The sequence below is a fragment of the Ceratotherium simum genome, chromosome 7 (genome assembly GCF_057802395.1).
Source record: "Ceratotherium simum simum isolate JZ-2026a chromosome 7, ASM5780239v1, whole genome shotgun sequence".
Classification (NCBI taxonomy): domain Eukaryota; kingdom Metazoa; phylum Chordata; class Mammalia; order Perissodactyla; family Rhinocerotidae; genus Ceratotherium; species Ceratotherium simum.
This window is the reverse complement of record NC_141906.1, coordinates 22,349,315-22,370,954: the sequence shown is the minus strand read 5'-3', so window position 1 is coordinate 22,370,954 and position 21,640 is coordinate 22,349,315. Positions and strand designations below refer to the sequence as shown.

Below are 21,640 nucleotides of genomic sequence, written 5' to 3'. Positions count from 1 at the left end.
TTTTCACTCATTTGTTCTTTATAAACCAAGCAGTTGGATTAAATAAGGACCATTTTCAGAAATGTTTTGGGATTACAGACCTAAATTCACCAGAATGTACTAAACCACATGTACTTCATATACTATAGTAGCTGAAAAATTTGTTTTCATTTTTTTCTCAATAATACTTGCTCTTTGTAAAAACTTAATATAGAAGTGAAAGTCCTTCTAATTTCATCCCAACAGAAATGGCTTGCTATATCTCCACATGGTTTTCAATGTAAAAATAAATACTTTTAGCATGAAAACGTCAATATATACATATTGTCTATCAACTACAGACAGTTCCCTCATTTTGGAAGGCAACCTGTAATCTTTCCTTCAGTTTTTCTCCTCTTTCTACTTCTTAATTTCTAACCTCTTTTCTAATAATTTTAAATTGTCAAAGTTGAATTTATATTCTGTTCTACAACCATACTTAAGTCTTCCATGCTTTGTCTGTTGTTTGATTCTGAGTCGAAAATCAATAAATGGTGTTTATGTTATTATGAATATAAAATTTTATTTAGTACAGAACCAAGATGTATACTGTGATTAGTTTTCCTTTTACCAAAAAATTTCTCTCGGAGAATTCCTAATTTCTCTCTCTTTTTTTTTTTTTACACTATTTGAAGACAAATAACGATGTCATTAGAAACTAAACTCTCCATAATGTCATTTCTTTCTTTCTGAATCCTCTTTGTCTGAGGAGACCTCCTTCCTAGAGCCCAGTCTTCCTGCTCCGGGCTGGACCGGCTCCTCTCTAGGCCTGCTCCTCAGCTCTCATGCAGGGACTTCAGTCGTCTGAGTGGAGTGCACATTTTTCCTATACACTAAGTCCTTCTTCTGTCTCATTTTAATCTCATACATTCATCCCGAAATAACTGCCTTTGATACATGCATGGAAAGTAATCTTTCTGACTTCTTGTAAGGCTGAAAATGCCTTTTTCAGCCTTTATACTTCATTGATAGTATGTTTGGGTATAGAATTCTAACTTGAATATAATTTTTCCTCAGAAGTTTACAGACATTATTCCATTATCTAGTGTTTTTTATGAGAAGTCCAATGCGAGTATGCTTCTAATTTCGTGTTCATATTATTTTTGTCTCTTAAGCCTTTGTGATTTTCTCTAATTTTTATGTTTTGAAATTTCACAACAATGTGTCTAAGGGAGGGTTATTTTATTATAGGTGTTCAGTGGACTTCTATAATTTGTCATTCAATTCTAGGGAATTAAAAAGTTTTTTTCTCTGATGATTTTTACCTTCATTTTCTCTGTCCTCACCTTCTGGAAACCTTAGATATTAGACCTCCTGGATGCATATCTTTTGCTTAAATTTCCTGAATCTTTGGTCCACGTTCAGGTAGATACTTCTTGGCTTTACTGTCTATCAAATTTTGTATTTGTTTTATCAATCATGTTATTTTACTTCTAAGAACATTGTCTTACTCTCCATTCCATTTATTAGTAGTCTACTCTTGTTTTATGGATGGAATACCTTCTGGAAACTTGCTGTAAATGAAATGTTTTTAAAGTTCTTGTTTTCTCCCTGATTTATCTCTGTTTTCTCTGGTAAGATCTTTTTTTGCTTCTATACATTGATCTGGTTGCTATAAGGTTTCCTTCCATGGCTGGTGATTGTTTGCAGCTTAGTCATAGTTAATGAGGAGGCAGTAGAAGAGCTGACTATGAGGCTGTGTATCTGTGAGTGAGATTTTAACAGACAAGATTTACTTTAAGGGGCTTAGAAGGGGTTCCATTTTTTGTAAGAACATGAAGGATGCTGCTCTTGGGCACTAATTCTCACACTAGTTGTCTTGGTTTCTCCCTAGACAGATTGGACAATATTTTGGTGAAGATTTTCAATCCATGCCCACGTTTTTAGTCCTACATCTCAGTCCTAGCCACCACCATACTGGAAATGTCTGTGTCCTGAACCCGAGTTCAGAAGGTCAAGTTGCCTGTCCCTCAGGTGTATCCCCCTATGTGTCCTCTACTGCTCCTCTATACACATACTGTCTTCCAGAAAAATTTCTTAGTTTGTTGATGGTCTTGTGCTTGGGGGTTTATACTTTTTATTTATTTCCTATCGCTTAATGAGGGTCTCAGGAAGGAGAGGATAAATATATATGCAGATGTACTATTATGAATCAAAGTCCCCCTTAAACATTTTATATGCATATTTGCACCTGTATTTCCTTATCAACAGCAAGTTGAAGTATCTGTAATCTCCCCCTGCTAACAATATAGGACATGCATTTGTTTTTACTTCCTTCCTTTTTCCACCTTTCATGTTTTGTTGAAATTGTTGGAATTCAAGTGCTCATTCCTTTGCTCTTTTAAGTGTTTTTTTTTTCCTTAACAGTTACATTAAACTTCATAACCTCGTAACTAGCAATTATTTAGATTTAATACACTTTCTACTGCTTTCTTTGCTTATCACTAATTCTTATAATACAGAGTATGTAAGTATATATCTTACACAGTACATCCTTCCCTTCTTGGTTTCTCTATTCTGACATAAATTTTTGTTTGTTTAGAGAATTGCCTTAGATTTTATGCAGGAAAGGGTATGTGAACGGTATATTTTCCGAGTCATTGACTGCTGAAAATGCCTTTCTTTCCTCTTGTGATCACGTGGCTGGCTGTGGAATTCTAAGGCTACCATCTCCTTGTCTTAGATCAGGTGGGGTCTCAAGGGTGTTTCTGGTTACGCTGCAGCCATGCTTCTTTATCTTAGCCACTATTTTATAAATCTCACTGAATATTTGAATTAGTTTGCCTCTTGCATTAATTTGTTTTTTTGTCAAGGACCATTTGTTCTGATGGTTCAGCTTGGTAGGTCTCTTTGAGCTGCTGATTTGGCCCATTTGTCCCCTGACTTTTCCACTGTTGTTCATTTATGTGTTCTTCCTGGCCCTTCACAGTTTAGGGGTACGGCTACTGTTCTGCTCTCCATATGCAGCGATGGGTGCTCAAGCTTTTCACTCACTGGACAATAATATTTGTTATTCCAAAACAAGTCTTTAGGGTTGCAGGGATCCCTTAGAATGATAGGTGTCCAGCTGGGATGTCTGCTGGGTCTAGGCGTGTCATGGGGTCTTGTGCCTGGTGTCCAGGGATGTTGCTGCAGTACATCATGTCCTATGGCTAGGGCGAATAGCCGGTAGAAGAGGGTTCTGATGATCAGGCCTGAGTGCAGAGCATTCTACTCCACTTCGTCCCTGGAAGGGTGTTCTCTATGGCAGCTCTGGGTGCTGTTTTATGCTCAGTCACCCCCAAGCAGCAACACCTCCAAGGATCTGGATCAGAACTGGGTTGCCATTTGCCTCCTTCATCCCTGAGTCACCATCTTGTTATTCTCTTGACTCTTGGTCAAAAGGACCAATTACACTTTCCTTTTCTTTAGGAATAGGAAAATTTATCTTTAATAATTTATCTTTAGAATAAAAAATTTTTGATATCACCATTTTTTTCAGTTTTTATTATGAAATATACCATAAATGCCAGAGAGTATATACAGTTAATACATATAGTTTAAAGATCAATAATGAAACAAATGGCCATGTATACCACTTAACTTAAGAAATAACTTCTCTTCTTCTAAATAAAGCTATTTTGTGCTTCTAAGCGGATTCTCCCTCTCCCTTTCCTGAGGTTGGATGTGAGGTGGGTAGTAGGTATGGCCTTAGTGAATCCACAGCAGTTTTCTAGCACTTCTTTCTGAAAAAAGAGAGAGGAGTACAAATGTAACGTCTAGAGGGTAGCCTGAGCTGTTTGCAAACAGAAGTCCCGCTGATGATGCTTAGTGGTTGGTGTGGCTGGGTAGGTCACCACTGGTTTCTCCTGGCAGGTGTTCCCTGGCCCACTGCTAACCCACATGCCTTTGTGTGAATAAGAAAAAGCCACTCTTGCCATTTGCCAGAAATTTTCTGTAATAATTATATGCATAAAAATCTATAAGGACTATGAATGTGAGTAGCCCCTCCTGGAGTTTATAGACCACAACCATAATTCATGGTAAACATAGCAAGGTGGCCACAGGGCTCCTCAGGTGGGCTTTATCCAACATTTACTAACTCCACTCTTTTAGGTGCTTGGGATTCAATGCTGAGATAGACAGACAAGATCCCCGCTCTCACGGATCCCCCGTGACTTGGGAGTGAGCTGTTTTTTGAGTGTATCAACTAACAAGCTGGAGTCATTCTTGAGCCGTGTCAGGGCCCTGTGGTTACTAGCAGAAATGGGCCGAGGCTTTAATTTATTTAGCGTAATGTCTATGCCAGGTAAACCCTGAGAGGCCATATTGTACCATGCTGATGAGTTCAGAGCTCAGGTGGGATTCTTAAGTCCAGGGTGACCATATGTCCTGGTTTACCCTGGACAATCCTGAGAGAAGTCTCTTGTTCCATGTGATTATCAATATTGCCTCTTTTCCTTCTTAGTGGTGGCCCAGCCTTAGACAATAAATTATATGGTCACATATATTAGTCAAGTTTTTTTGCCATGATAACAAATACTTTCAAAATCTTAGTGACTTAAAACATCAAATATTTAGGTTTTGCTCATGGATCTGTGGATCAGCTGCAGTTCTGCCCCAGGCTGTGGGTCAGATTTAAGTTACTCCTCATTCTGGACTTTGGGCCTATACCATCGTGGCACCCAGGCTGAAAGATCAGCCCTCATTTAAGACCTCTTCTTTTCATAGAAGAAGGTGGGAGCCCAAGAGTCCTCTGGTCCAATGTGGCATAGGCTATATCTACTCATATTTCATTGACTAGGGCAAGTCACATGGCCAAGACCAATGTCAGGGGATTGGGATTTATGCTCTTCCCTCGGAGGGAGCGCTGTGAGGGAAGAGACTGATATTTGGTAAATAATATAATTATCACATCACACTCCTGAACCCTACTGCCTTCTGGTGTACCCCTCCTCCGGCCTTTGCTGGGAGTCTTCTAGTGGTGTCTGTGTTAGGACAGTGCCGAAGTGATTAAAAGGATGTAGGAAATCATATGGTATTTGACCTTCTCCCTCTGACTTATTTCGCTTTGCATTATACCCTCGATGTCCATCCATGTTGTCATAAATGGCTGGATTTCATCGTTTCTTATGGCTGAGTACAATATGATTTCCTTCATTAAGTAGTAGATAATAACAACAATAAACAAACACATAGGGACAGAGATTGGATTGGTGGTTACCAGAGGGGCAGGGGGGAGGGAGGAGGGTGAAAGGGATAATTCGGTACATGTGTGTGGCGAAGGGTTGTAATTAGTATTTTGGTGGTGAACATGATGTAATCTATGCAGAAATAGAAGTACAATGATGTACATTTGAAATTTTTACAATGTTATAAACCAATGTTACTGCAATAAACAAAAAATTAAAAAAAAAAAAAAAAGGATGTAGGGAAGGTTTGCCTCCGTGTGGATTACAGAATGTATTAAAGGATTTCACTGTGTTGTGGAGCCTGTTTTGTTTTTAGATTTTGTTGGAGGGGGTGGGGGTTGATGTTTGCTGTGGCAGCCTGATTAACTGGGACAGAGTCTCCTCCTTCCCATGCCTCCGGAACTACTGTCTACCCTAGAAGTTTGCACCAATAAATTTTCCACTCTACTGTATGAGCTGTCAGAATCAAGTGGAGCCTGTGGCCAGGCCATGCTGTCCCCTACCTCATATTGGGGCTCTATGAGGCGTGGTTTCTAGTGCCCTTTACTCTGCCCCCACTGATTCTACTCCCAGTCCCTCATCCCTGCCAATGTTGCTCTGCACCTGAGGTTTTTAATTTTCATTTTTTCCCTCAGTGCGCCTTCATTTGCCTGTGTTAAGTGTTCAGCACTGATTAGCTTTCTCTTTAAAACAATTCCAGAAAGTCCTCAACGTTAGTGGTTCACTGATGGATTGGTGGTACCTATCCTTATTTTCCATTGTTATATAGTTTGCTTATCTAATCTCAGTCAGACTTGAGATGAGAAAAGTGGCAAAGCTGTGAGCTCAGTTACCTGTGTTGAAACTGGAACCACAGTGTTTTCAAACAGAGATATAATACTGTTTCGTTATAAGGGCAAACATTGATTGGGAGGCATGGAGGAGATACATTAGATCCATCACCAGCGCTGGCAGTTGGCTTTCTGTCAAGAGCAATTTTTCATAAAGAAATTGTTTTTTCATTTCATAAAAATGGTCAAGTACCTTCAGAGTCATGTTGAAAAGCACACAGATGGTAGGTGGTCAGCTTGACTCAGTAGGTAAGTGACTTGCAGGAGGGGTTCACCTGCATGCCTCAGCAGAAATACAAATTGTCTCATATCATGGATTGTTGGTGTGCTGTGGATGGTTGAAATTGTCACTATCAAATAACTAATTCCTAATTTTCTCCTTCACTAGAATATGAGTGTATGAAGGTATGGAATGTGTCTGTCATGTTCTTCATTGTATCTGCAAAGCTTAGCACAGTACCTGGCATATAATGGACATTCAGAAAACTTTGGCTGAAGCAATGCAAATATCAGTGATGGACAGTAAAGGCAAAACCTGGGGAGAATCCCTGGGTTCTTAGTGTAGTGGAGCGCCACAAGGGCAGGTAGGGGTGTCCTTCAAAGTAAGGAGTTTATAGCCTCCACAGTGCCAGGAATTAGTTTCAGGTTGATGCCTCAGCCTCCCTGGCTCTACTATAGGGTGAAGTGGAAGCCTAGAGGGGGTTGGGCCTTGTTCTGAGAGTTAGGAGCACAGCCCCTAAACACTGCACTACCATGGACTCTAGCTGAGGCCATGGGGCCGTGGTCCATGTAGCAAATCCCGTTGTTGCCCCACTGTGTCCCCTCACCCTTACCACTTGAGTGCATGCCTGCTGACCTCCAAAAGCCAGCCCCTGCATTTATTTAATGTGGGAGTTTTCTGGCCACTGAAGCTTAAGCTTACCTTGCCACCTGTGCTGCAGGTTGGAAATGTCCCTTGAGAGCTGCCGTCAAATCAATAACTGAAGGCAGCTGATGTTATAAATAGCCCAGGTCCCTGGCCCCTGGGATGGGGTGACTGAGGTGTGTGGAGCCTCTTCAGCAGGCTTAACCTCCAGTCCCCCATGGTGGTAATTGGCTTGGTAAAGCCCCCTTTCAGGCTGCCTTCCCTGGGTTATTTCCCTACTCCCCTACCTGTGTTTTCTTCCCCTTCTCAATAATCCACTTGCCCTTGAATACTTGTCTCAGGTCTGCTACTGGGGAAACCCAAGCTATAGCAGTCGGCCCTGTGTCCTGGCACCTGACCCCTGGGTGGTGGGTATTCTTGAGGCTTCAGAGGACTTGAGCTTCGTTTTACTTAGACCCTTAAAAGATAATATCAAAAATAGAAATAAAAACACTCCAGTTTCTCTTGTTTTAAAAAGTTATTACTTAAATTATTCCCAAATTATATTATACAGCTCTCTGAGATGACAGAGCAATTTTTAAGGACAGTTGAAACCGCCCTGCTCACAAAATATCAGTGACTTGTAGTGCCATGGGGTAGGTTCTCGGTTGACTTGCAGGACGTGCCTCGTCCCCCGAATATACTGCCTCTTGCTATAGCAGGCTGTTTATTGTTTCTAAACATGGCCTGCCTGTTACCTGCTCTGTGCTTGTGTCTGAGTCCTCATTGTCCCTGTCTCAGAATCAGGTGACCCAGCAGCGCCAGCCTGGCCTTCCACAGCCGGCTCCTGAGAGATGAACGGGTGAGAGGGTCATTCTGCCCGCACTGTGCAGTGGGTGGGCACAGCAAGAGCAACCACACTGACCTTTGGTCTTTGCTTCTTTGCAGATATCTCGGTGAGCCTGCTGACCCTTGTGGTCACTGCCTGTGGCCTCGCCCTCTTTGGTGTGTCTCTCTTCGTGTCTTGGAAACTCTGCTGGGTTCCATGGCGAGAACGAGGCCTGTTCTCTGGTAGCAAAGACAACAACCAGGAGCCTCTTAACTACACGGACACAGAGACCAACGAGCAGGAGAACAGTGAGGGCTTCCTAGACCCTCCCACGCCCTGCCCCGACTCCTCCATGAAGATCAGCCACACCTCCCCTGACATTCCCCTCTCCACCCAGGTGGCGGGCCAGGAGAACTGTGCCCATGGCGTCCGCGTACAGCGCCAAGTCACAGAGCCAACCTCATCGGCTCGGTCAGTAACACCCCCTTCCTTTCTGAATGCAAGGCAAGGACCGCCCTGGTCCCTCTGTTGGTAGCGATGGCATTGATTAGCCAAGGGGCCTGTAACCTTCCACATGTCCACTCGGTATCAGAGACATGAATATGAGAAAACTCGGTACTTCCTATCCTGCAGTGAGGTTCCTGAGGTCTGCTTAGTCTCTGCTTAGTCCACAATAACAATAGTTAACATTGCTGAGACTTATCCTGTCAAGTACTATCTAAGAACTTTATATGTGTGATTTTATTGTAGCTCACAACTTTGTGTGAGATGGATCCTATTATCATTTTCATTTCACAGAAGAAGAAACTTAAGTCAGGGAGAGTAAGTAAAAAAGTCTTTTGTTGGTGAACATCCAGGTTAAGATTTGAACCCTGGTTCAACCAACACCGGAGCCTGAGTTTTTAACCACTCTTCCATGCTGCCCTCCTGGTGCTAGAGTTTATTTCCTGTGTCTCTGACCTAGCCTGGCTGTCACACACAGGCTCTCCTTAGACCCCGCAAAGTGGCTGGAGATGGACAAAGACCTCAAGGCCTACAGAGTACGCAGGCCTGCGTCACTCTCTTTCCATGGTCTGGATGCTTTGTGCTCTTAAGCAGTAGAGAAATAATCGAGTGCTATGAAAAAGCAAGGGCTCTGGGGCCAAGGAACTGGGTTTTACTTACATGTATGATATTGGACACATGACTTTACCTCTGCGTGTTTCCCTTTCCTCCTCTGTAAGAGAGGAGTAGTGACAGTACCAACGTGTGCGTGGTTTTAAGAATGAAATGATAATGTGTGCATCACGTGCTTTGCACAGGCCTGCACCTGATAAGTACTCCAGATCGTGAGCTGCCATTTTCAGTATTGAAAATTCAGTATTGCTTCAGTATTGCTGTTAGCATCATCATTATCATTGAAACTGGCCTCTCCCAAGACCCACATGTTGCATAAAGGTGGCTTTAAGGTTAAACAGCCAGTTCTGAATCACAGGATATGAAAATTCACTCTCCATAAGAGACTTCAGGAAAAGAGACTCAGAAAGCAGCTTTCTTTAAAATGAAAATATTCGCTTGAGCGATAGCCAGAGGAATAGCACGTGCTGTTATTTGGAAAGTATGAGCACAATTTGGGGGTATTTTTAAAAAATCTTCTTTATTTGTTCTCTGGAAACAGAAATAAGATTTTACCCTTTTTTATGTTAATCAAGTTTATCCTAGAGGCTCTGCTTATTCACTTTAAGTGGGATGGAATATGACAGTTTATAATTTAATTTCTTCAGAAACCTATTTTAGCATCATTTCCAATTCTGAATCAAAGAGCTAAACCTAAAATATTCCTCTTTGAGGAAATGGATGGTTGTTTGCCATTTGATTTAGAAGAAATCCTCAGATTTTATCACTAGAATTTCTCTTCAGATTTAAGACTTAAATATAACTGGAACTCTGTGTGATGCTGCTGTGGAGCCTGTGCGATGGTGCAGACTCATAATAAAATCCTTTCAGCACTTCAGTAAGCAGAGCCTTTCAGATAGAGTCTCCATTGAAATTGTCTGCTCTTCGGATTTACTCTGCATGTTAATTTTTCTAGTCTGGGTTCCATCAATATAGGGCGATAGTACTGTGTTTTTCTTAGATTATGGATCTGAGGACTCTGCCATAATTCTCATGAATTGATAGCAATCGTATCACTGTAATTATCACAGTATTTATTCTAGAAAACTGTATAAGTACTCTGAGTATCAAGAAATATACTTCATTTGAAAATAAAAACTGTAGATATCTTCACCACTGATTTGTGGAAATTGGGTAGAAGGAGAAGTTGAGGTCTAGAGCATCAGCTTGGAGGCTGATAAGTATGAGGCCAAGTTAAGTAGCAGGCTCAGCTCAAGTATCATCTCCTCCAGGACAATTTCCCAAGCCAGAGGCCTTTCTTTCTACCTCTCTGCTTCTGTGGCTCTCCAACCTCTGGTCAGTTCTTATCCTCCTCTGCCCTGCTTTAGAGTTAGTGCATGACTGTCTCATCACATCACCCCCCCCAGCCCACGCCAGGCGCCAGTCATTCCTTGAAGGCAGTCAGTAGGCTTTGCCCGTCTGTGCCTCTGCCCTACCTCACCCTTGCGCTGCACATTCCAATTTGTTCAATTACAGTTATGTCCTCTTTCTTAAGATCCAATGAAGGTAGTAGGCTTTTTGGGTGATGGTTCAGGGACTGAGACTTTGGAGACTCAAAGTGGGATGCTGGAACTGGTTAATTCAAATTTGAGGAAAGGAGAGGAGGAAAAGCCTTTTGCCTCTGGGCGCTTGCTGCTCCTGACCCTTGGCTGCAACTCAGCAGCAGGTCAGCTTCCTTCAGGCATGAAAGTGTGTTTTTGACTTTGTTGTGGGAAATCTGATTCACAGATTTTGTTTAATCATTTTTGAAATTAGGATTTCTCCAGGCTCAACCACCAATCTTCCAGCTCAAGTCAGGGATAGCTAAGTCCAATCTTTACGTTTTCTTCCTTGTCTCTTCCATGACAGGAAAATGACCTCTGCCCGCACTGAGGGAGAATAGGAGGTGGAGGAAGCTGCGAGTTCCAACCCCCATGACCAGCTTCCCTAAGACAGCTTTAGGGTATGACTTATTGACAGAGGACACCATCTCTCCGCTTTCGTTATTGCCTCCCATCCTTGGGGCCCACCCCCCTCCTTCCATTCGTTGTGCACTTAATTCCTGAGAACACCCAAAATACAGGACTCCCCAGACCTACTCAGAGGACTGTCTGCTTCAGACACAGATCCTTCCTTGCACACTCACTCAGTGTCACTCAGTGGCATTGAAATTCTAGACCCTTACCCTGGGGGACCTCTAGTTCACTGCACTCAAGGACCACATCCCTTGACCATTTTAGAATTCTTCATGTCCCTGGAGCAGCCTCTCTGCTCTACTTTCTCATTTCTCAGCCCAGAGAGCTGCAGAGGTTATGGAGGGGGCGGTACGAGTTACCCTGGTTCTCTGGCTGCTCTGAGCTTCTCTGCTCTAACCCCCGTCCCCCACCTACTCCAGTAATGGCTAACTGTCTCCTGAAAGGAAATGGAAAGCGATTGAAAGAGAGCCCCAGGGAGTGAGAACTGTCACGGCCTGTTACAGTCTTTGCTATCTGCTTTAAGCCACTACCTTACAATTGGATTCAACTGTTTTCTCAATAGTATGTGTGATTCTGAATGGAGGAAGAGTGTTGGGAATGAAACTAGTCATGTAAAACATTTGGGTAGATGATAGTATTCATATCTATGCTTGGTTTTTAAAAAGAATCTTCAGCTGTGTGTAATTTTGAATGGAGGCATCGTGTGCAATTGGGTTCTGAGAGAATGGGATCTTGCTTCAGTCTTTGAAGTACAAATCTCTCCATAATGCCCTCCCCAATCCACCTCCTCTACCCCCTGGCAATCCACTGTGGGTGAAGAGCAGAGCACGTAGGGCTTATTTCTCTTCAGAGTTCATTTCTAAGAAAATGTACAAGTAAAACAGAATATATTCCATTGCTAAGCAGCCAAATTCATGTATTTTAAATTAAAATTTACATTTACATGGCAGGCTTCGTCCTACAGATAAGGGTTAAGACAAAATGTTGCTGTGATGAATCTAAAGCCAGTACTCAAAAAACTTGAAGGTAAGTTGTTAAGCACAGAGAATCTGCACAGCAACCACCTTAGGAGAAAGTAGCAGCAGAGTGTCGGGGATTGGGGCTGGCGTAGACACAGGTCTGGTGTGCCATCAGAGATGTTGGTCCAGAGGAGGCACATCCAGTGGGCCTTGAGGGAGCACTTTCAGTATTTAAACAGAACCACTAACTAGAAAAGCACCCAGAATGGCCCATTGTAGGTGGGAACTGACTCTGGACCCAAGTAGGGCCCTTGTTAGAATGAGCCCGGAGAGAAAAATCAATAGCAGAGGAACCAGAGCTGTTCCTTATGGCTTCTGCATAGGGCTGGACGCTTGCTGTTCCCTGCCAGTCCTTTCTGCCCAGAGATCCCACTAGAGCAAGATTAAAGCTCCATTCTGGCACTACAAATGTTCAACATCTGGATAAGGGAATGACCTGGCTGTGCTAGCACAGGGAGCCAGTTATAGGCACTTAACAGCATCTCCTGCCTCCCTGATCTCCTGACAAATCATAAGATCCAGAGAAAACTTAAGATCGTGGGTTTCTCTGTAAGAAATTAAAATCTCACAACAGATACTTTCAGACCACAGTGTTTGCGCATGCATGTTGCGAATGTATGTGCCTGGGGTATGTCTGCTTGCGGTAGACTGCTGGCTGTGACAGGTGCAGTGACAGCTCTGTGATTGTGCTCTTGTTGTACCACGTGGGTGATTAGTGACCAGGAGGGTATTTTAGGATAAAGAGGAATGTTCAGCATAACAACATCTGTATGACAAGGGAGAATAATTTCAAACTTGTTTGGGGTCTATTAATCCCATTTTTGCATCTTTATTTCATAAAGTAGACTTAAGCCAGGAAAAGAAGACAAACACAAATGTTTACTCTGCCTCTCTAACTATTTACCAATCCCTCAGAGATTCCCTTTTCCTTCTGCTGGAGAGAGGATATTGTAATTAAGGTTATGGAGAGACTGCATAAAATATAATATAATGACTCTGAACTCTTCAGCTAAAAACAAAAAAAAATAACCTCATATGTAATGACTACTTCTCTCAATTTGTGAGGACCCACACATATAAGACAAGTTTCAAGTAGAATTTCAGGGAAACTTCTAAACCAAACCAATAAGCTCATAGGGTGAAGAGTAGATTCTGTTAGCAAATATTTAATTTGCAAATATCAGTCTCCAGCCTTCTATAACTGAATCCTTATATACATTTATAGGAGCCTACCTTTAATTTTTATACCCTTACTGTTTATTATGGAAATAAAACCCTTCTTCCTGATCACTGATCACCCACATGGTAACAGAAGTTTAATCACAGAGCTGTCACTTGCACCTGTCCAAGCCAGCATAATCCACTACAAGCAGATACGTCCTGTCACATACATTCTCATGGCAGCAAAGATTATGTTCTTGTAATGAAATGATTTGATTTGAACCCGTAAGAATGTACATCCTGTAAAGCTATATGCTAGTGACAGGAAATTCTGTATCATTTAGAAAAAGATTCATTCTTCTTAAGACAACACATGGCTAACTATTTCAAGTTCAGGATGATATTATATATGAAGGTGAATAATTTTATTTTTAAACCAGTTTGTACAAATCTTTACATTCCACCAGCGTAAGAAGCTTCTTTAATGGTATATTAGTTTAGAAAGTGCATTAAACCTTTAAAGCTCCAAGGTCATGTGTTAGTAAGTTCATTTCCTGATACCAGGCCTCAATTTTGAGCTTCAAGCCTTGGGGAGCAGCTTACTCATACTGATGAGCATTTTGAATTTAGGCCAAAGGAAAAAAAAAGAGCCCACAGATCTAAGCTTTTAACGGTGCGTAACAGTCTACCTACATCCCAGGCACAAGTTTCTGAAAGACCCGTAGCTAATGAGGTTATAACTTTGTTCTCTCTTGCTCTTCATTCAAGGCATAATTCAATCCGAAGACAACTCAATCTGTCAAACCCGGACTTCAATATCCAACAGCTTCAAAAACAGGAACAGTTGACTGGAATTGGTCGAATTAAACCGGAGTTATATAAGCAGAGGTCATTGGACAATGATGATGGGAGGAGGAGTAACAGCAAAGCCTGTGGGAAGCTGAACTTCATTTTAAAATATGACTGTGACTTAGAGCAGCTCATAGTGAAGATTCACAAAGCTGTCAATTTGCCCGCCAAGGACTTTTCTGGAACTTCAGATCCTTATGTCAAGATCTATTTGCTTCCCGATCGGAAAACAAAACACCAGACTAAAGTTCACAGAAAGACCCTGAACCCTGTGTTTGATGAAGTGTTTTTGTTTCCGGTTCCCTACCATGACCTTGCTGCACGGAAGCTTCACTTCTCTGTGTACGACTTTGACAGGTTCTCTCGCCATGACTTAATCGGCCAAGTGGTGGTGGATCACTTCTTAGACTTGGCTGATTTCCCCAGAGAATGCATCCTTTGGAAGGATATCGAATATGTCACCAATGTGAGTCCAGCATTTCTTCATTTTGGGGGACTTCTTGGTCAGCATGCACACAGAATACTTACATTTTATTTTGTTTTGGGGCAAAGTATAAAATTCATGTCAGCATACATATAGCTGTTGTTTCAGAACCTCTTTATACCTCTCCAGAAACAGGTCTTTAACAATATTCATTTTGCAATTTCCAAGAATTATTTATGAAAACAATATAAAAGAATAACATTCTCTTTTCTATTTTCTAATTCTAAGCTATTCCCTAATAGACAGTAGATATTATCTGCCCTCCTTACCACATTTTCTTTAGAGCTTTCTTAGGTTGTTTGTGCTAAATGGCTCCTGGCATCATATTAACTGTAATCTGCAGCTAAGAGACCATTGCCTGACTCTCTGAGAGTGGTCAGTCCTTGCCCGCATTCTCAGGTCAGCTCAGCAGCATTTCCCAAGATCAGATCTTCAACTTTAACCCCAGAAATGAAGTTGAAAAGAGTTGGCACCACATTTTTAAATATAGAATCAAAGTTACAAGGAGGCCAATCTGAAAAGATGCCACGATATTGGCAAAATTAATCTATAGAAGGTCAAATCCAATTTAGAGCTCAGGAGAGAGGGCAGAAGTGCTATGTAGTGAAGCTGTATATCCATGTTTACATTTTAAACACAAGATTGGGTGATATTTTTACTCCATTTACATCCTTTCAACTATCCTGCAGAGGGGTATTGACACTCTTGAATTAGAAAGGGAAATTGGACTTCCTTAGGTAACTCTAATATTTTAAAGCCCCTTGTTTCTTTCACCTGTCCAAATTCTCTCAGATAACTTTGTTAGCTCGTCTTCTGGAATTTGAGTGCTTCTGAGGTTAACATAGTTCTCTTTCATCCAAAGACACCAAGCCCCATAGTACTTCCTCAGCTCAGGCGATGATCCAGCTTGAATTTGGAGCCCATTTAGTGAAAGACTCTCATCTGCTCAGGAAGAGAACACACAAAATCTCTGCCCAGTGACCAAATACCCACACTAGGACTTTCTCATCCTCAGCCACTTTTGAGAGCTGGGGACTCACTCACACTTTGGCTCTTCCAAGGGACACCTTCTCTTTGCGTGCCACAAAATACCAGGGCCAGCTTTGTCCTGCTACTCAGATGAGCGAAGTGTAGCATGGGGTTTTGCTGGCCTTTATCATAATGATGATAATGAGATGATGATGAGAAAAGAAAAAAAGGAGCTGGAGAAGGTGCAGAGAATATCAGGTGCTGAAACTAGGGTGATTTGGAAGATTGGAGAAGGAACAGACATCTTCAAACTTGAAAGGTTGTGATATCTATAAATCCAAAAATATATGCTGGGGGATACAAGGATTGTATTCCACATACCAATTGCCAAAATGAGGAGACAGCATCAGAAACTTTAAAGAAATAAAATGGGCAGGCTGCATATACTAAGATATGAATGGCTCAAGAATGAATCTTCTCAATGGAGTATTTACCAAGTCCTCTTGAGTATAAGCTGAGACAGTGCTGGCCAACAGTGATGAGCCTTGGTAGAAAGAGGTTAGTTACTCCATCTAATGTGACATCAATTTATATATATATTGTGTGTGTGTGTATATATATATATATATATATATATATATATTTATATATACTTTTTTTTTTTTTTTGCTGGGAAAAGTTCGCTCTGAGTTAACATTTGTTGTCAATCTTCCACTATTTTTTTTTCCTCCCCAAAGCCCCAGTACATAGTTGTGAATTCTTCTAGTTCTTCTATATGAGCCGCCACCACAGCATGGCTACTGACAGACAAGTGGTGTGGTTCTGCCCCCAGGAACTGAACCTGGGTCTCCGAAGCAGAATGTGCCAAACTTTAACTGCTAGGCCATCAGGGCTGGCTCTCAATTTATATTTTTTTGACAAATGGATTCCATAAAATAGCTGGAATGGTTGTTAGAAAGCTCAACAGGAATCCTGCTGTGAGTTGACTTCTAGACACTTTATGGAGAGAGTAACACTGAGTGCCCAGTGGCTGATAAAATTCTGGATAAGGCTGATCTCTGGTGGGAACCTCCCCTAGAGCAGTTTTGTGTGGGATGAGAATATAGAAGGTCAGTCTGCAGAGACCTTCTGGCCCTGAGATCACTGCCATTTTAGCACTGTCCCAGGACTAGGGGTTTCCTGTCCATTGTTGGAGAATCCTGGATTTCCATAGAGCTGAGGAGACCTTTTAAAGCTAAAGGTCTCAAAATTCTCAGTTGTTTCCTCAGGCAAACAATAAATATTCTGAACATTGATCTAGGCCTTTGGATGGCCAGCAGGGGAGGGGAGGTCATGAGAATGGATTGTTCATAATTATTTCATAATCTGCCATATACTTTTTTAAAATTCTATTTTAAAAATTATTATTTGAGGCTGTTTTGACTGTGCTTTTTTGAATGTGACTTTGTACAGAGACTGAGCATGAAGATCTGAGATTTGCCAAGTTTCCGTTTTTATAATGTAGCATGTATATAACACAGTGTATATAGGGTTCACACACAGGTTAGTGAGGGAATAATGAAATGAATGGGCGTGAACCCACCCCTCAGCTGAAGAACAGAACATGACCAGTACTTTTGCTGACCCTTGGGCTGCCCTCCCTCACGTTCCCTCTCAGTTCACTCCTGCCAGGAGGAAACCACTATCCTGAATTTTATTTATATTGTGGCATATTTGTAAGACAATATATTATTTGGTTTTGTCTGTTTCTGCTTTTCATAGCTCTTCTTTGACTTTTTTTTTTTTTCAGTCCACTTTGATTATGACATTTAGCAATAGAGATGAATGGCACTGTGGTTCACATATTTCCGTCGCTATAATATCCCATTGAGTTATATACAACAAATTAGCTTTCTTGTATTGATGATATTTGGGTTGTTATTGGTTTTTTATGATTCCAAATAATACTGCAGAGAACATCTTTGTGCGCATCTGTTTCACATTTGCAATAATTTCTGTAGGGTATATTCCTGATTGAGATAAGGTGCACACGTGTTCAACTTTTCTAGGCAATGCCAAGTTCTTTTCCACAGTGTCTGTACAAATTGATCCTCCCACTAGTGAGGTATGACAGTTCCTAATGCTCCACATTGTCACCAACTCTTGCAGTTGACACAGTTTAACATGAGTGTGTAGGCATGCGTATAAAATGATATGTAATTTGTATTTCCTTGGTTGCCAAGGTGGACCATCTTCTGATATGTTTATTGGTCATTCATAATTCCTTTCTTGCAAAGTGCTTATTTTCTTTTCCTTATTGATTCATATATGTTCTTTATATAGTCTGGAGGAAGATCTTTTGTTGGTGATGTGTATTACAAACATCATCTCTCAATTTATGGCTTTGTACTCACTTGATGGTATCTTTTGATCAATAGAGGTTCTTATGTTTAATGTAGTAAAATGTCAATATTTTCCATTGTAAATTAGCATTTTTGCATCTTGTTCAAGAAATCTTTCCTTACCCTATGTCATAAAGACATTTCTCCTATATTTTCTATTAGAAGAAGTTTTAAAGTTTTGGCTTTCCTAATTATGATTTTAATCCCCCAGAATGAAATTGTGTAGTGTGATACAGGCATCGTATGTTAGTCATCTTGGGCTGCCATAATAAAATACCATAAACTGGGTGGCTTAAAGAACAGGAATTTATTTCTCACAGTTCTGGAGGCTGAGAATTCCAAGGTCAACGTGCCAGCAGATTCAGTTCCTTGTGAGAGCTCTCTTCCCGGCTTGCAGACAGCTACCTTCTTGATGTGTCATGACAGGGCAGAGACAGAGAGAGAGCTCTGTTCTGTCTTCCTCTTCTTATAACGACACAATCTCATATTCGGGAATCCCAGCAAATCTTAGTCAGGATAAATAAAAAGAAATGTTCACTTAGCAATGTAAGAGTTAAACTACAGAACACTAAAGAGGAAAGCAAGATCTTGAAAGCAATGAGAAAGAAAGAAAATCATCTACAAGCAATAAGTATTAGACCAAATGTTGACTTCTCAAAAGCAATTAGAGGTCAGAAGACTATGGAATGATAGCCTTACAATACCAAAATCAAAGTAAATGCTAGTTTTATGGCCCCAATTTTTATACCCAGAAAAACAATCTTCTAAGAGCAATAGCAAAATAAAAACGTATTCAAAACTGTGACTTTTGGTTGAAGGTTATTGCCAGCCTATGGCTACCTCAAAGAGGGTATCCAGGGGAATAAGTATGCTGACCCCACTCTCCTACCTTCCTCATTGTCTGAACCTAACTAGAAGCCAGAGACTAAGAGAACTCTTTTCAGTTCAAAGAAAAATAAACAAAAACCCCAAAGGCTCCATGGGCACCGAGCAGGAGCAAATGGATTCCAACCAACTTCTATCATTACTCATCATACCTTCTTTTATGTGTTTGTTTCAATTTTCTTTCTTCCCTATTAGACAGTTCTGTGAGCGCAAAGACCATATCTGTCGTTTGCTGTGCCTAGCCTTTAGAATGGTGTCTGGAAGTGAAATAATTAATAAGCACCTGCTGAATAAAATGAAGCTCCTTGTTTGGTGAGCCTCTAGGGACTGATTTGGTTGGGAGGTGTTACGCAGAGCTGAACCCATAAACTAATCTTTTTTTATTGTTCTTTATTTCTCCAAGGAGATTATGAGTTTTATAAATGTTGGCAGTCAAATAAAAATTAATTCTCACACCTTCCTGTGAAGGAACAAAATGGCAATTATTGAGTGTAAAAATGATAGTTTAATTAAACCTTTCAACTGCTGAAGCCAGATCAATCAATAATAGCGTAATGCATCTCTGTGGGATGTGTATCAGTCAGTAAGAGAGAAGATAGCGTCTGGAGGAAGGTCAGAGTTAGGAGAGCATGAATTTAGTGGTCTGGTTGAATGTTGGCTGTGGTGCCTATACTCTTGGAATTTTTAGTGTACCCCACTCATCACTGGCTCCCTGACGAATAGGCGTTGAGCACTTCAGGAAACTCTTGTCTTGGCAGCCCACTGAGAAACTGGGTTCAGAGACTTTCTCTGGCACCTATGATCATCTCAGCTAGACTCTAATTTGGAGCAGATGCCAGAGTTTTCACACTGTAATAGTAGAAGTCATGAGATTCCCTCTATGCCAGTATGGATCCCAGTACAGAAAAGGGAAGGGTACAGTTTACAATCACATAGACTTTCTTGTAATGTTGGGAATTTTAAAACTTTACATTTCCATCAAAATTTGACTTTGTGAGTCATTGCAAAGTCCCATATTTTGCAGTGGCTGATTTAAGAATTTCTCTGTTCTGTTTTCCAGGGCCCTGGGGCCGTTTCTATGTTTGCTCCTCACAGTTGAATACGAATTGGCAGACAGTCTCCGTGACTGAAGAAGTTTGTTAGTTTAATCCTATTTCATTCTGTTGCACTATGAGTCCTAAGTTATTAGCATAGGATCACATTCAGTGGTGTCCTGGTAGAGATGTAACAACTCGCTTAGGGGTGGGGCATAGGAAGGGGACCTGATTTGTAGCATTTGTTCTTTTCCATGGTGTGAGTACTCCCAATAGGGCTGATTTTAAGCTACTAATGTGACATCACTGAAGGCAGAGTTGGCAAAAAATGCTCACATTGGCTTTTGCAAGCTGGTGTCAACTGATAAGAGCCCGCTCCAGTGCACCACTACGTGTAGTGCTGAAAACACTAAGGCTGGTTGGCTGACAGATCCTAAGGGACCAACAATTTGAAAAACCCCACAGAAAGCCCTGGTTTCCAGTTGACAACAGAGAAGCCAAGTTTCTTCTGTAAATGTGCATGTGGGTGGAGTCGGGCCATTTCTGGGGTCTAATGAGCTGTGTCTTCATGAGCATCTACTGAATCCCACCCTGTCGTTTTTCCCACTTATGATCCCTCAGACACGTTATCCCCTTGATGTCTAGATTATTCAGAAGGAGTGAAAAGTGGCAGAACTGCGGAATAGAACATATGAAGCAAGGGGTTAATAAAGCTACAGGTCTCTGACAAAGAGCCTTTGATAGCTTGTATCCTAGTGCCAGGACAAAGCATTTGCTTTTTCAAATGAAATATATGACACATACAAGAGTATGTACAATGTATATGTATGATTTTAAAATAATAAGAAAATCCACATTAGTCAATCCAGAATTTAGCTGAAGAAAGAGAACATTATCAATCTTTTTGAAGTTCCCTGTGTGCCCCTCCTCCATCCCTAAACCACCCCAGAAGTAATTAATATACTGAATTTCATATCTATAATTACCTTGTTTTTTAAATCATTTTACCACTTAAGAATAGTTGGTTTAGTTTTGCCTCTTTTTTGAAATTTATGTGAAAGAAATTATATTGTATGTATTCTTCTGCAAACTGCTATATGTGCAATATTATGTGTACTGAATCACTTATATTTGCATACATACTGTAGTCCTTTTTTTTTTTTTTTGGCAGAGATGTTTTAGCATTCCATTGTGTGGCATACCGTAATTTATTTTTCTAGTCTCTTGTGAATGGATATTTGAATTAATTTAAGTTTTTTTCTGTTTTAGAAAATGCTGCTATATGTATACTTTCTGTACATGTCTCCTGGTAAATATGTGCAAGAATTTCTCTAGAGTATATACCTAGGAATGGAGTTCCTAGATCAAAAAAATTATATCTCACAGTGGTTTGACCAGTTTGCAATCCCAACAGCAGTATATGAGCCCATCTTAGTCTGTGCTCTCTTCAACACTTGGTAGTGCTACGCACTTCAAGTCTAAAAAATTGACCACAGATTCATTTGAGTTTTGCACATTGACAGTTATACCATGCATGAGTAAAGACAGTTTTGTTTCTTCTTCCCTTTTTGATTCTTTTGACTTCTCCCCATATCATCCCTTTTGCTTGCTTCATTGCGTTTACCAAGACTGCCAATACGAAAGCCAACAGAGTAATCTTTGGCTTATTCCTGATCTTAAAAAGATGCTTTGAATTTTCACCACTAAGTAGGACATTGACTAAAGACTGAAAACCTGAATGGATATTGAATTTTATCACATGATTTTTCTGAATTTATTAAGATGATCATATGTTTTGCTCCTTTTATTTTATACTGTGATAAATTATATTGCTTTATTTTCTAATTTTGGTGAACTTGTATTCCTGGATAGATCCAACTTTTTCATTATGTATTATTTTTCATATACATGGATATACATGAATGTGTTTTTGTGTGTGTGTGTGCATGCTATTTGGTTTGTTAATATTTTGTTAAAGGTTTTTGCAACTAAATTCATGAGTGAGATTAGCCTCTGATTTTATGTTCTTGTTCTCTCTTCATCTGGTTTCATTATC

General features: G+C 40.7%; 1 protein-coding gene across 2 annotated transcripts in view; it reads left to right on the top strand.

Annotated features, from left to right (window-relative positions):
* The window catches only part of SYT9 (synaptotagmin 9), a 181,125-nt gene that overhangs the window by 43,550 nt on the left and 115,935 nt on the right, over nucleotides 1-21,640 (top strand). For both annotated transcript variants that reach the window (XM_014782611.2, XM_014782617.2), the window contains exons 2-3: nucleotides 7,812-8,163; nucleotides 13,751-14,297. In XM_014782611.2, the coding sequence (XP_014638097.1) occupies nucleotides 7,812-8,163; nucleotides 13,751-14,297 (899 nt within the window). The remainder of the gene's footprint in view (nucleotides 1-7,811; nucleotides 8,164-13,750; nucleotides 14,298-21,640) is intronic.